The sequence below is a fragment of the Anser anser genome (assembly GCF_964211835.1).
Source record: "Anser anser genome assembly, chromosome: 1".
Taxonomy (NCBI): Eukaryota; Metazoa; Chordata; class Aves; order Anseriformes; family Anatidae; genus Anser; species Anser anser.
Window position 1 is genome coordinate 95,373,902 of NC_139720.1, and position 15,849 is coordinate 95,389,750.

Consider the following 15,849-nt stretch of genomic DNA (forward strand, 5'->3'; position numbering starts at 1 on the left):
AAAACAGAAAACGATTAACAGATACACACCCCACTGCAGCATCACTTGCTCATTCACACCCACTGGTCTTTGTCCATGAATGCCTGCAGAGTCAGAGTCTCGAGGTCAAGCGAACAATCCTTCTTGGGTTTCCCAGAGAAAAGACATCAGAAGAGGTGGAAGAAAAAAAGGCTGGAAATAGCCAAATTAGTCACGTTTCAAAACAGTTTGGTTACGAACCATATCAGCTCACCTGATTTTTCCCAGAAACCATGATTAATTTAAATAAAGAAGGTCCAGCCAGAGACTTTTATCTCTATTATACGTGCACGTTCACCCACAGCCTTAAGTTCACTTTAAAACAAGGCACACTTTGTCTTATAATAACGCCTAGGATATCTAAAACATCCAGCTACAGCTGATTTGGAGTTCGTGATTTAACCTCAACTCTCACAAGAATGACTTGGAATTATGCAAGTAAATCTACCAGTCAGTTTGGGGAAGTTACATTATACAGGTTTGTGTGGATTAAGTGAGCCAGCAAATAGGTGAACTCATACACTTGTTCATAGGCAAACATACTCGTACCAGCACACAAAGCTGAACAGTTTAATTTTCATTGAAATAACACGCAAAGCGTGTCTGTAGTCAGAGCCCTAAGCATGCTACATTCACTAATTTTTGCTTTGTACATTCCAATCTTGCCCCAACTGCTTTAAAACGCACACACACACACCACATGCACACCCACTTACCAACACCAAAAACTAGCTGTTTGAGATGGCATTTACCCTTAAAAGCAGATTTGGCAAGTAAATCTTCCATGGTACACATGTGCCAACAGAGAGCTCAGAGATCCTCAGGAATGTAGCAAAACAAGTCAGTGAAAAGTGTAAAGCTAAATTAATTTAGAGGAGGGGGTGGAATGGAGATAAGTGGTGGCACTCAACCCATACTGCTGGCAAGTCTTGGAAGTTGGCAAGGACCCTGCCAACTTAGAAGTTGCAGGACACCAACAGTTTCAGCAACTTCTCTGTTAACATTAGTGCTCTTAACTCAGCACTGCGACAAATACATTCACATTGCCTCTGGGTCATGAAAGTTAATCACTGTACACACTTTAACAGGTAACTACTACAAGAAAGCTAAATCCAAACAGACATTGCAAAATTAGAAAAGCTCAAGTACTGTAAGTATTAAGTTTGTTTTCAAAAGCCTTCTTTACATGTAGTTTCATTCTCTTGGCACTAAAGCTCAAAAATATTATTTACAACAATAAAAAAAACATGATAAGAAATGCTCTAATGAGCAACTTCACAGCTGAGAATGCTTTGTGGGTGTAAAGTGTTTTTGAGCTAACAAAGAACTGTTGTACAGGTAGCAGAAGAGCCCCTAAAGGCTTTAGGTGCTTTGTTTCATTTCTTAAATATGTACACAGGAAAAACTACCGCATACAATATCCAAACGGTACTTGCCCTGAGGATTTCCAGAGCTAAGATACACCAAACAGTTGAAAGACACAGTACTGAAGAACATGTAACGCAGAATGTAAAGTCCTACATTCTCTGAATAGGAAAAGCTGCCAGTAAGTTTACATCTCAGAATAAAATCCATTCACATCTTACTGCATTCTTTACTATTTAAGTAAATAATTTTTTAATTGTTTTTGTTGGGTTTTGTTGTTGTTGTTGTTTGTTTTATGTTTTGGTGGTTTTTTTGTAAGCTAACAAGCTTCCAAAGAAGATGTAGCTCTATCTGAGTTGGGAGTATCATTAGTTGTGTGTTTCCTGAGACAAAACTGAAATCAAAATCACAGTGAAGAAAAGAGGGCAAAGGTGCAGGCTAAAAGACACAAAACCAGAACTGGAATTCACAGCACAACTGTGTTAGTTGTTATACAGGAATTCCGTTCCTTATGGAATAGTTTGCATAAGTTCATTTACACATTTCTGTCAGAACTACAACGATACAGAGCTATAAAGTGACACCACAAGAGCCCTTACTGCAGTGCTAACTTTCAGGGGCATTTAGCCTATACTGAAATTCATTGCCCTGAATTATGCACCTTAGTTTCCCCAGCTATACATAAGGAAAGCTAATTATGTCTGATGGTAATCTTCAATTGCCATCTGTCTGACAGGAAAGCTGCCTAAATTAGTCACTAGGGAATGCTGGGAAAGCTTAAATGTTTTTCTCTGTGCTACACAGAGATTCTTCTCTTCCCATTTCAGGCTTTCAGACCTCAAACCTCACCAAAGGTTAACGCCACCCACTTCCCCCCCAAAACTGAGAACTGATGTATCACTGTTTGGGATGTTTGTTTTTGAAGAGAGTCACCCCTACAGCTGCAGGAAGTCGGAGGTGCATTTCACCCTACCCATACGCTCCTTTATGTCCTCACAGCCCTCCCGTGGAGGCTGTCCCACAGTGGCCAAAACACCGAGCCCCCACCAAGAGCAACAAAGTGTGAGCTGGGGGCCAGAGGGTAGTGCTCCTGGCGGGGGCTGGCTGCAGACACACAGCCCCATCCTCCATACAGCTCAGTCCTTCACAGAGCTTCATCTGCTGCAAATCATAAATCATCCATTCCTGGCATCACTTTGACTTGTTACTTTCTCAGCCAGGTCTGGTTTGTTGCAGGTGAAGCTGTGTCTATTTTTGCCATTTGATTCTTAGTTTCAACAGTGGTTAAACATGAAAAAAAAAAAACCACCATGAACATAAGTTTCCTCAGGAGTTTCCTGTGTTTTTATACACATTAGCTGTTCTCCCCTGCCTGATCTTTGCGAAGCATCGTATATGCCCAGGGCTGTATGTGCACCGTGTCTCTTACTGAAGATAAGAGAGTAACAGGTGAGCCCTGAGACAACAAATGGCTCACCTTCCTGAGTCACAGCAGGGTGACGGACTTCTTTTGCAGCACAGATCTGCTCCCCTATAACCAAACTGTCTGCACTGCTGCAGGGATATAACGAAGCCTGATGTTTGCTTCAGCATAAAACTGGAAGTTCTCTAGAGCAAGGCATGCTGCAAGCAGGACCCACTGGCATCTTTTCCTTGCTACCCTGAGCACACCAAATCCAGCCCAGCCTCCAGCACCACCGCATCCTATTAGATGGCTATTCAATGCAGCAAACGATGCAGAGCGTCATTAGAGCATGAAATGCAGTAAAAGGCTCTTTGTTCTGTTATATTGCACATGTTTTGAGCATGAAGTGAAATTTATGCAATCGTACACTGTACGTACATATGTGCCTGCCCTTTCTTTCCTTCCCTATACAACTCTTGAACCCCTTTGGCTAATTTTAGTCAAATCTGACAGGAGATTAAGAGCTCAATGTATTTGAGACCTCTGCAAGTTTTGCAAAAATAAGTAGGCACTCAGGTAGAAAAAAATGAACTTATGGGTTTTTTTTCCCATTAAACATCAGAAAGTCTACATGCAGAAAGCCATCAGAAACTCAGCTTCATTATTTCTGCTTGTCACATAATTGCATTGCAGATATACTATAACAGCCTCTGGCCATTAAAAAATCGCTAAAATTTTGAAAAGCCTTGCACAAACATATAAATGTCCAAATTTCCTAAACTCTGTTGCCTGAAGTTAAACCTTTTAAATGTTTAAATATTTAAAATATCCTTTTCAGCCACTTAATAAGTAGCATTAGCTGACTTCAGTCACCCAACTTAAAAAAAAAAAAAAAAACAAAACTTGACACTAACAAGTATTTGTAAGAAAACCTCACTGGGAAATCTGAAGAATAAGACCCACGTTCAATTTCACTTCACTGCTTTTTCCAAAAAAAGCTCTCAACAACACTCTAAATTAGAAATCTTTAAAATAATAGAAAACCACCTAAAAACTGATGTCCCTAGCTGAAAACAAACTACAGCATGCCATTAGCACACAAGGAATGAAAATAGATATTTAATTTAAATTGCTCCAATTAAGATGAAGTAACAGTAATTTCTTAATATGTTTTGCAAGAATAAGTCAATCTTAAGAAACTGTACAAATGGTATTTACACTGACCAGTATTTTAACCATTTGGCTAGTCAGAATCCAGTCTACACACCTAGCCTGTGCTGCTCAGCTCATGCTGAGGAGCACACACGATAATGGCCCTGCTAAGCCACACTGATGTCCATCTAGCCCACTAGTCTGTCTCCAGCAACAACGGGAGATGCTACTTAGGGAGAGCACACAGTGGACACTTTGTGGTTGATTTCCCTTGTACACACACAGCATCAAAAATTGTTCAGTAGAGGAGCTGGAGGATACATCCCTGCCTGCTTGTTTTAGTATTCTTTTATGGACCTGCCAACATCTAAGCTTGGGAATCGGGGCAGGGAAAGGAGAGGATGCTCACAAAAGGAGACTGAAGCAGTACTGCTACATCAGAGCTGCTGAACCACGTGGCACTTCACTACTGACACAGTCCTGAGTCCCTCTGTAAACTGGGGATTAAAATTGCCATGGGCAGTCATAAAATTGGTGGAGGTGGGTGGGAAGAAAAGCCCTTTACAGCCTTCCAGGTTCCCAGCTGAGGCAAGTAACTGTCACCATGTCTCATTAAGTATTGAGAAACACTTGGACAAGCAGAGCTAGCTGTATTTTTTTTTTTCCCCTTAACTGTTTCCAGTGGAAAACTGCCTTTTCCCAGCTAACTGAATGAGAAAACAGTAAATTGCCTATGCACAGGGCATGATCAAGACTAGCTACCACATGCTAGCAAGCCTTGTACACATTCACCAATATGGACAAATCCTAACTTGCTCTGGCGCTTCATCAGTTGGATTTAATATTATGCCTCCATTTAATCTTGTGCAAATTTTACATTCAAACAAACCCTACAGGGTATCTCCCATCTACACTACTAACCCTGCTCCTGGTCTCAGCTCTACACATTGACTTCAGACTACCTGAAGCCCTGCGAAGATCAAGGTGATAGTGTTTCCAGGGTGCTCAGACATGACATTGGTGGAGGATGTAGACAAGCAGGTTCAAGAACTTCAGAGAAACAGGAAATACCTATTTTGACTGGAAAAAGATGAATAAATTTGTGGTTTCATTCAGCAACAGCAGTTCTTAAGTGGCCAAGCACCTTCCCTTTTCTCATTGCAGGGAAAAAAACCACAAGTTCCTTCTCTGCAGTGCCCCTTGCTTTGTACTAGGGTGCTTGCATGCCCCTTTCCCTAAAGGGATCATTTCCCCCACAAGTCACCAACTGCCAGTGCAACACAGAACAGCAAAATGTGGGGGAGCTATGTAAGTCAACATTTATGTTGGAAAAGAGAAAAAAAAAAAGACGATGGCAGAAACACAACATTAATACCTTTCTTACCCTGGAAAAGGGACTCCTCCTCCCCTACCCCACACATGATATTCCACACACACAAGCACATACACTTTGTATTTGCTGTTAAATGGCCATTAGGTATGAATATTTCCGCTGCCTACCTCTCCTAGCACTCTGGTTAAGCCAGTGACATGCCCCTCACGCCATTCTCATTTCACTTCTGGCCACAGGATCCTGAAAGCAGTAGCGAAAAAAAGAAGCACCGCTGTGCTTGGGAAGCTTCAGTATAACAAAGAGCTTTTCTGAGCTCTGCAGCAGCTGATCTTTATTTTAGCATTTCCATCTTGTACTCTCAAGGCAGAGAAACTGTTGTTTTAAAAGTGAGTTGAAGAGCCTGTGGAAATCTAAGACTGTTAGCCACCCACTTCACAAATACAGCTTTCTGCTGGCTTGTGGCCCAAAAGAAAGCAGTATTTCTGCTAAGGAAATGGAAATTTGCACTGTGAATCAACAGATGTTAAGAAGAGCTTCACTGATTAAGTCAGAACTTCATTTCACTCCTTTTTGGTCTTAAAAACCAGTCCCTGCATTACTCTATTCCTGCTCTTCTAACAGGAGGCAGGATCAGCTTTGTGGCTTCTCAAGTTTTCCAGCCTTCCCTTCCCAGCAAGGGCAAGTGGGGGCTATTCACGTTTTTGCCTTGCTCCTCCTGGCTCCCCACGGATGCAGGAATGTAAAGAATAGCTCCAGCACAATGCGCTCCAGTTTTACTGCTGCTGCTGGGGCTGGGAGTGGAAGCAACGCAAACAGTTACACACAGACTTTGGGCATTATCCAGAGGACACTTAAAAATACAGCATTGCAACAGAGCGAGCGAGAAGGGTCTTCCTGTTGAGATATCAAGGTTTCAATTTTGCCCTTAAGAATAAATAACGACTTTCTTCTGAACACTGAGGAGCTACCCCACCCTAACAAAATGAATTTTAAAGAGGATAAGATATTTTAAGACAATGCATACATCTGCATTACTGCAAGGTATTTTGACCAGTTTGCACCTATATTTATTCAATGAGGTTTTCAAAAGATGCTGATACTTCAAGCAAGACCTATGTTCCTATTTTTAACAGCACACGCTAGCTAGTGCTGCCTGTCACTTTTCAGCTTCTCAGTTAGAACTTTTCAGCTGCTGATAGCAACAATTAGAAGACTGAATTGCAAAGTGAAAGCAGATTAATTTCGATATGCTACTAACAGATGATTTTCAGAGGCAACAACAGCTTGCACATCACATTTTCCTTACAACCGGAACATCTATCATGAAAAGCTAAGATTTTATGATCTTCCGTAGGATAAAAGATGAAGAGTTAGCATTTAAAGAAGTTCACACACCAAAGGAGAAAAAAAGCAAAAACAAAAAGTTCTATTGTAATTTCCCCTGAAGACTACAAATAGGTAGAGAATTAGTCATACGTAAGATTGCAAAATTGGAAGCAGAAAAAAAGCGGATTAATGGGGAAGTTGAAGGTTTTGCGTTGTTTTTTTTTTTTGTTCTGCTACCAAGCTCTTGTCCTTTTAAGTAAAGACAGCAGAAAATAGAAACTCTGAAAAAGACCAAAAACCCCTCTACACCGTTACCCCATAAATTGATTTCCCAGTATTCTTTACCAGTTTCTCTGTAAGTCTAGCAAAGATGAACGTAACTCAAATGAATAACAAATGAGTTTTACAAGCTTAAAAAATTAAACTTCTCTTAAAAAACACGGTGTATATTTCAACTTGTTTAGTTAAATCTTTGTAAGCGTCTGTAAGAAAAGATGTCTGAAGTAGTATTTCAAGCGAGCTTGAGCCTGTTCCTAAAATGCCCTTAACTACAGAGCCGCAGTAAAGTATCTCGCTATACATTCACAGACAGTATGAACAAACTTTTATACGTAAAATAACCTGAATCTTAAGACACAAAGATGAACAAAACAACATTCTGTGCTACAAGCTATATTGGGGAAAATAAATTTTTTCCTTACAGATGCCTTTGAGACAATGGTGTGGACTACCTCATGGACACTCACGGCAGTCTTCAAGTTACATCTTTAAATGACCCACCTGGTTGTGGCCTCTTCCAGGCCAAAATACTTGAACCTGAACACCTGGCAGCACACAAAGCTACATGCAAGAAGTGGACAGCCACATCTCAGCCAAGGCAGGCTTGAGATAGTTCTTGTAAGCCTGTCTTGGGAGGACAGATCAAACCTTTACTGAGACACACTAACCACGGTGTATCCAGAAACAACAAAAATGAGCCCAGGACAAGAATATTAATAACACAAAGAAACTATCATAAAAAAAAAAAAAAAGCTATTCCCACTCCCTGCCATCTTCCATCCAAAAACAGCCACACAAAGAAGAACACAATCTTTTTGCTTTCAAAAAGCAAAAATCTTCAAAAGCAAAATCTTTTAAAACCATCTCTGCCTGTAACTTTTCAAACTTCTGAAAAGAAAGCGGACAAGAAGCACCTCGAGGACTTGCTGCTGTGAATGAGATCATTCACTATGTCGGCTGCTGCATTTCCCTTCTCTGTGAGGCAACACCCATACGTAATTTCTGAAGCCTTTATCTAACAGAGCACAAGATACACATCAAACTCATGTCTCGCCAACCACCTTGTCGAGCCAAACATCATAACTCACCTATTCCCCTACACCTTTACAACCTAGTACTCGTGCAGTTGAGATCTCTCTGACACCTTTCAGGCCTCACTGCCCTGCCTACACACTCCGCAGCCGCTCCCACGGACAATTCCCCACCAGGCAACTGCCTACCTAAAGCAGCTTTCCTCCTGCCTTCAGCACAGGGGTATTTGGACACTAAGAGTCTCAGTGGATAATTCATGCATCCCATCGGCAGAAGTTGTCTCATATGGCCAGGAAGACCCTCAGGGAGACCATGGGACCTATCCACCCTTAATACTGCCACTTTAATAAAGAGCCATAAGCTTGAAGAGTGGCTTAACCTGTCTCTGCTTCAGCTCAGCAGACAGACAGACATGCCGAAGACTCAGGTACTGCATCAAGCCAGAAAGGAAGGTCCATAGATTTATTTCACGTAGCTGGGAAGAAAAACAAGGGTATCACTGGTGCAATCTTATGTACAAGCAGAAAGGTATTTTTCTGTCAAAAATATCACTTCTACAACCTAATCAGATGGGAATATTTCCTTGGTCTGAAATGGGTCCACAAGAAGTCCCACTCATACACATTTCCTCTTTCTTCAAGCCCTCCCTGAATTTAGCTTTTAAAATTTAGGAGTGACAACTCTAGCACACTGGCATTCTCCGCACTAGGAATTATATGCTTTTCTGCATAACAATTTGTATACAGTTTAGCTGTAAGAGAATTGTCAGGTTACACCAAGTAATCTCATCCCACTACAAAGTTCGCCCTTTCTGAATACTTTCGTAGCCACGCTGTATCTACAAATAGCTTGGCATGAAGTGGGTAAAGAAGAGAGGGAAAAAACAAACGAAGAAACAGAGTTTCAACCGGGCAACGCGAGCTCAACATCTACATAACACAGATAGCTCTCACTGCCTTTGCTGAGCTTCGGTTCCGGGAACAGTTCCCGTTCCCCTCAGTGGGGATCCTAACTCGAGAAAGGACGGCAGAACAGATCTCACAGTTTGCAATAACTGGAACACCAGCTCCGCTGTGGAATAATATTCCAGAGGCTTTAGCAAGCAGACAGCACAAAACTTGCAGGCTTTGCCCTCCCTGCCCCCCGCACAGACCGCCTGTACCTACCGGCTTTGCCTAGCTCCGGGCACAACCTACCTAGAAATCCCTCGTTTCTCCCTCTAGGCCCGCAGCCCTTCCGAGAGCCGCTTTCCTCCTCCCGGTACCCCCGCGGGAAGCGAGCACGTCCCTGCAGCCCCGCAGCCCGGCGGGATTACCGGCCCGGAGCGGCTCAGCAGCAGCAGCTCCAGCTCCAGCTCCTCTCCCTCCTCGCTTTCCACTCGGGGGCAGCCTCCCCCGGCTCCCCCCGCCGCTGCCCGTTAGCCGTGCGCTCGGCCACCCGCGAGGGGGGCCCCGGGGCCGGGCCGGGCCGCGCTCCGCCCGCTTCCCCCCCTCCGCAGCGGGGCTGCCCCGGGCCGGCGGCTCCCCCACCCCGCCGCCGCTGCAGGGGGGGAGCGCGCAGGAAGCCCGGGGCGCGCACCCGAGGCGGAGGCGCGCACCCGCGGGGCCGGCTCTGCTTTGAAGGAGGCTTGTTAGAGGCAGGCTCCGTCCCTCTGGAAGCGCGTGTGATTCCTTGATGGCTCCGGACAGCCAGCTCCGCCTGTGCATGTGTGGTCTCTTGCACGGAACGGTCGCTGCTGCCGTCAGCACGTACCTGAAGGAGGCTTTAAAACCGTAAGCACGCGTCCCCCGTGCATGAGCTTAGCTGGAAGTTTTCCCAAGCGAAATAACGCAGGAGAAGGGCGAGGCGATGTCCCACGTCTTTCTGATGGGAAAAAATGGGAACGAGCACGTCCTGCGTGCCAAGTCCTGTGGGTTCGGGCACCAGCCATGAAGTCCTCTCAGCCCGTGCAGCAGTTTGCAAAGGCAGCTATGCTTTATACAGCAAATGTATTCACTTACCAGTTGTCGACAGGGTGGAGTTTTTATTTTTGAATCTTCTCACTGATAAAACTGCAGATAGAACAGAAGAGCTTCTGTAGCTTCTTATATCGTAGGGCTATTCAGGCTCCTGGTAGATTCAAGCCTTATTTCCATATGGTCTTGTTTATGGTGAGGATGAAGAGGAGAGCTGGGTTCAGTGAAGCCCCATCTGCAAGAGAAAATGTGAAAGGAAGCATGCTGCGTACTTAGGCAGATGTTACTTGGCTCAAGTCAACTGAACCTCCTCCTCAGTCTATATTAAAGCCTTCCCGGGGGAGCAGAGACTCTTGTGAAGGAAGATACCGCGCAGCGCCATCTCCCCGCCATGTCCTCCCTCACCACTTCCAGCTGGAAACGCAGCGCCTGCTCCTCCTTCCTGCCCCCAGCCAGCAACTTGTCACCCTCTGGCAGTTAACAGCTGAGAAAAACCCATTGCTAGCTTGGGGAAAAAGAGGAGGCAAGGCAACTGGTTAAAAAATTAAATTACACTAAAAAAAAAACAAAAAGCCCAGCAAGGTGAAAGCCACAGGTGTGGGACTGTCCCAGTGCAAGCACCTGCCTCCAGTGATTCCCCCCAACAAGCCCAGCTGAGAGGCGGCCAGCAGGGCAGGATCTGTCCTGGCGAAGATCTGCTGCCGGAGGCACAGGGAGGCCACACCCTGTGTCACCAGCCCTGGGAAGAGCCATGGGGTTCCTGGAAAACACCCCCTTGCCGCAGCACCCAACTGCGCGGGGCAGAGCGTTGCTATTGGAAAAGGAAATTAATAGCTCTGCCAGTGACAAAGGAGATGCAAAAAAAAAAAACAAGAAAAAAAAACAAACCTACCACTTGGTTTGAAATCGGACACTGCACATGCATCAGCGCTGCATTTTGTCCAGGGACTGTATCATATTAATAGGCTAACTGTCCTTTCCTGCTTCCAACATTACGATTCTCAGTGTTCCTAATCTGAAGTTTTTCTATACGGTGTTTAAGGGAGCTTGCAGTCCGTGTTAGCACTGGATCAGAACAATGCTTCCTTTACTGGAAGTGCAGCTTCTGGTTGTGTATTTTTAGGTGGCTACCACTGTCACTACTGTGGTCAGCCTCAAAAAGTACAGGGAACGACTCCACCAGCAGCAATTTTATACAGCCTATATGTACATATAATAATATCACAGCTTAAAAGCTGGGAAATTTTGTCTGTTCTTAAGGGACTATCCCAGTCTGTAGCCAACCATGGTGGTTTTCAATGTGTTCTGGGCTGGGAACCAAAGTTCAGCCCTTTGTAATCTGTCTTGCCTTGAGCTGAAAATACCTTCATACTTTTGCCCCTTTCTCCCAAGAAGTTCCTCAGGTCTTCACCCTTCACATCCCGGCCTTTACAAAACCAAGCTGCTTCAAAGTACATAGTTAAAATATCTGCCTCCCAAAATTAGTTTACTAATGCTGCTATTATCTTTCTCGTATCACCTCTCATCTCTTCTGCCCTTATCCTTCAATTCACCTCAGTATTATAAGCACAAAAACAATTCAAAAATTATTAAGATCATGCAACAAAGGAGTCAGAAGTTAGGAAATAGCTGATTGGTTATGTGACTCTGCTTCAATCCCCTTGCATTTATGCTTCATGGCAGTCTTACCTTATGCACGCCCAGTGTTATATTGTTTTAGCTTTGCTTTATTTTTGCGAGGCCCCTCCTTTGTTTAGGACACAGGATGGACTTACTCTAGGGATGTGCCAGATTTTTGCAGTACAAGATGCTGGGACAATTCACTGCGGGGGCGCATAGGAAACCTTGAGGAAACAGATCCTATTCCTGTCTCTGTTCCAGACAGGATGTGTATACTGCAGCTGCATCTTTTGCGCGTGAGTTCATGGGCGTGAGCTAATTTCACACTGCCTAACTTGGGTGTTGATAACAGTATAGCATGGATCTCTGGGCCGGCTGACAAAACACAGGGGTGAAGAACATGAACGTGCTTTTAGCAGGGCTGAGCCACTGGCTCGGAGGCCACTTCAAGTTGCCGTTGCCTCTGAAGTGAGTTAGATATATACAATGTTCCTACCGCGATACTCTCTGATGACTTAGAGGAAGTCATTTGACTTCACACCTGGCTGTAAGTTATGTGCTTGTCAATTTTCCAGGAGTCTTGCACAACTCATCTAACTCTAGGAAGAGCCAAGCATTCCCATTTGTATCAGAAGTCCACAGGATATAGAGAGCTCTAAGGAGAAGACCTGTTGCTGACAGTTTGATTCCCCTGCATTAAGGCTGTGTGTGTATGTAATAAATAAAAAGAAATGCATATAAGACAACTGAAAACACTTCTATCTGGAAAAAAAAAATGCAAAAGCCCAAAATCTAGCTGCATTGGTCAAATAATGTAATAATGCAGTTACTTAATAGTTCTTTCATTTCGGTTTCTTTTGGCAACTGCAACTATCTAAGGGCAGCAACAGAATGAAAGCTGGTGTTTGTTGTCTAACTAAAGTCAAGGATTCAAATGCCAAGTTGAACAACGAATGTGGTGAAAAATAAATAAGTGCATTTAGTTCTTAGTCTTTTTCAAAATGATCTGCACAACCAAGAAGTTAATAACTGATCTGTAACACTGGCACGTTTATTTGGCAGAAAGTATAAGGATCACTTCTCTGGGATATATTCCATTGCACACAAACAGTATCAGCAATGATTTGACAACAATGAATAGCCTTCGAAATGCTTTGGAAAAGGATGACTAGCAGGAAGTCAAATGAATGCTCCCGCAAGCAAAAACAATGCATGTCACCAAAAAGTCAACAATTTTTTTTGCCATTTCAGTTCAAAATCAACTCTCCTGAGACACAAATCTCTCCCCGAACCAAACATAAAAGCTACAGAAACCTCTAAATGCAAAGCAATAGCTAAAACAAATCTACATAGAATGGAGTCATATTTAAGGTCTTGAGGAAAATACATACCTCCTGAGTCACTACTAAACTGAGAAAAAGTTACACCCAGACTCTACCCCAGTTTGTAACATGAGAGAAAAACAAAACAAAACAAAAATACAGAGAATTGAAGGGAAACCTGTTGAACATGGGAAAAACAAAACTGTGGAGAGTACAGAATAAACAGAATGGAAAGTTGCAGCATCATGAAAGCGATTTCCTCCCCTGCAATCTAGAAAGCAAGATGATTTTGGTAATCTGGCTCTGTGCATGCAATGCTCCACACAATCTACCATACACCTCTGATCCTAGCATTAAAATGCAATTGAACTGTCCCGTTTGTTAATGACTTTAAGAGATGAATGCATTTACAGAAGTACAGACTGTCGCAACATCCCTGCTCCACTCATTTTCTAGCTTTACAGCCCACCTACTGTATGATACTGATCTCCTTTGCATTGCACCATCATAACAGCCCTGAGCTGAGTCCCATACATGCCCAAATCTGTTACAGAGCTCCAAAACCTGGCTCAGTACAACTCTGTTGTAGAGTTTCTCTCAGTTCCCCCACCCCAAATGCCAGGGGACTGATAACTACTGCACTGACGCCACAAGCTGTGGCAAGCACTCATCCTCATGCAGCTTCTTTGGTCACTGATTTGTGGCCCTGTGATATTTCTGCCACAGACTCTTTGCAAGGAGACAACTTGATAAAGCCTGCCACAGGAGGTCTGAAAAAAAAAAAATCTGGGCAGTTTTTGTAGGAATTCCCATCAGAATCCACAGCATTAGCCATGAGTTCACAAGACCTGACCCCCACCTAGTCTGAGGTCATTTTTCAAGGCTTGTTCAACCAAAGACCTGCATTAGGCTGTGACTGCTCACATGGTCCACAGGGACAGTTTTTTTCTGGGAAGTTCACAGAATGCTTTATCCTGGGCTGTGCAGTGCTCCTGCACTCCATCTAGGAAACAGGATACAAGCAAACAAAACATAAACCAGCAAGAAACATTGTGGAGGCAAGCCAGGTGGGCTGTGACAATCTCCCTGTCAGCCAGTTCAATGCAATCTGAAGTGCTGAGCACATGAGCAAGCCCGACTGGCCCAGCAAAATGAAGCCCTCAAGGCATAAGTCTATGCACAAGAGCATTTGCAAAACCCTTAAAGAAAGACATTATCCAATAAGCACTAACCATCCTTGTGCTTCACTGGGTGTGCACAGAGGAAGAAATAGGTGAAACACCCACTTGAAGAGGAGAAAAACAGGAAGAAGGAGAAAGGGCTTACAAAATCATGAAGAATGCATCCTGAGCAGCTACTCATTTTCACCAGGTCAAGAACAACATCAAAAAACAGATCTCGCCTCCATTTGTTATCTTATTTCCATTAAAATACACTGTCACAAAGAACTCAGGACAAGTTTCACACTCATCCATCCTTCCGTGTTGCCAACACACTAGCATGACTCCACCTCTGCGTGCATCCAAGGCTAACCCAAACAGAAGCTTCACAGCACTGACAGCAGCCCTTCCCTTACGGACAGAGGACAAGGGCTGACGTTCCCTTCCCTGGCAGGAGGCAGACCTCGCAAGATCCAGCTCTCCCATACATCTGACGGGGAGGCGGCAGTCACCTTCCCTCCCTGTAAAACTCGCAGGCACACAGTGGGCTGCTGTTCACGGAGGATGCCAGCCATGGCATCTGGCATGGGGTAAGACCTAGAGAAGGAGAGAAGTGAGGCTGGGCACAGGAGGGAGTACTCAGCCGAGGGGGTGGCAGGGCAGTGGGAGACCTTCATTTGCAGTCTGCTGCTAGGGCACAGCCCTGGTGCCAAATGCAGCTGGGCTCTGAGCTCAGAGGGAACGAGAAGTCCTTGTGCCTGTGCCTCTGGATCCCTACCCACTCGGCCTCACGTGCTTGGCTCGCTGATATAAGATGCTTTTGAAAGATGAAATATACGGCCTTTTATGATGGCCCTGTCATTCCTACAGTACCATGCCAGGTTTCATTGTTCCTTGTCTGCTGTTTCAAGAAGAGAATAGCATGTGAGATGCCCTTCCCACTGTAAGCACAGCTTAATGTTCAGTTTCCTTCTTCATGAGTTTTAAGAAGACCTCCCTGTTTGTTCCTTTGGCTCTTCACTGCACAGCCTATCATTCTGGTCTCCAGACCACCAGGTTTCTGTCCTGTGTTGTTCTGGCTTCACCTGTTTAGCCCACTCGTTACTGCAAGCACTAAGGCAGCTACTGCAGCTCTTGTATATGAGATATCCCGTCTTCACACTTTCAGCCTTTTTCTTTAACCAGACCAGATTTCTTAACCAGTGTGCAAGAGCTAAAAACCTGGGAACGGGTGCACGTTTTTCCTCCAAGTACTCTTCAGATTGGGCTTATGCTTGAAAATATGATGTAGCAATTCAGGACAAGAGACGGGGATATAAAAATGATACAAATAGCTACAGACCCCAAGAAGAAAGAGGCTCAGAAGGCTAGGGAAGCCAGTATAAATCAAGTAAGGTATGGCAGAAGCTGCTAGAAGCCTTGTAGTATGTGAACAGCAGCCAAATTTCGATGAGAGAAGGACAGGGGCTGAGAAGGAGAAGAGAGCTTTTAATATTTCTTATACTTAAGAGCTCAAGCTGCACTCAAAGTCGTGGATGTAGGTACAACAACTGGGAAAATTTGAAATGCAGTTCTTCCCATGACTGAATTAGCTTACAGATTCTGCCAGGTAATGACTATTGCTACGGGCTGAAAGGTCTCCACTTGCAACAGGTCAGATGACTCCAGTAGTTACCCACAGGAAATTGGGCTGGTGGCATGGGAGAGGGAGTCAGGCTTTCATGGCACTTTAGGCTGAAGAGAGCAGCCTTAAGGCAGAAAAGGGCAGGGTGGTGTCCTCAACTCACAGGTATAATCATGAAGGGGAGTTTTCTTCTACTGCTCAACTCGTTTTCCAAAAGGAAGCCAGATCTGACCCACATGAATATGATCAATAGGCCAA

General features: G+C 44.2%; 2 protein-coding genes across 30 annotated transcripts in view; one reads left to right on the plus strand and one right to left on the minus strand.

Moving 5' to 3' along the window:
* ST3GAL6 (ST3 beta-galactoside alpha-2,3-sialyltransferase 6) overlaps positions 1–15,849 on the minus strand; it is a 57,584-nt gene that overhangs the window by 30,608 nt on the left and 11,127 nt on the right. For 3 of the 20 annotated variants that reach the window (XM_083820361.1, XM_083820370.1, XM_083820355.1), the window contains exon 5: positions 9,911–10,100. Coding sequence is in view for 8 of the 20 variants with exons in the window: in XM_083820365.1 (XP_083676491.1) it covers positions 9,508–9,616 (109 nt within the window). In the remaining 12 variants the exon portion in view is untranslated. Of the gene's footprint in view, positions 1–29; positions 9,046–9,106; positions 9,466–9,507; positions 9,641–9,662; positions 9,774–9,910; positions 10,421–10,486; positions 10,594–11,640; positions 11,735–15,849 lie in introns of those variants that run through there. The other 17 variants (XM_083820358.1, XM_083820351.1, XM_083820353.1 and 14 more) reach the window with 15 other exon arrangements.
* LOC310892522 (uncharacterized protein) overlaps positions 9,544–15,849 on the plus strand; it is a 33,683-nt gene continuing 27,377 nt past the window's right edge. For 2 of the 10 annotated variants that reach the window (XR_014578191.1, XR_014578192.1), the window contains exon 1: positions 9,544–9,682. Coding sequence is in view for 3 of the 10 variants with exons in the window: in XM_083820388.1 (XP_083676514.1) it covers positions 9,585–9,682 (98 nt within the window). In the remaining 7 variants the exon portion in view is untranslated. Of the gene's footprint in view, positions 9,683–11,871; positions 14,558–15,849 lie in introns of those variants that run through there. The other 8 variants (XM_083820388.1, XM_083820389.1, XR_014578194.1 and 5 more) reach the window with 5 other exon arrangements.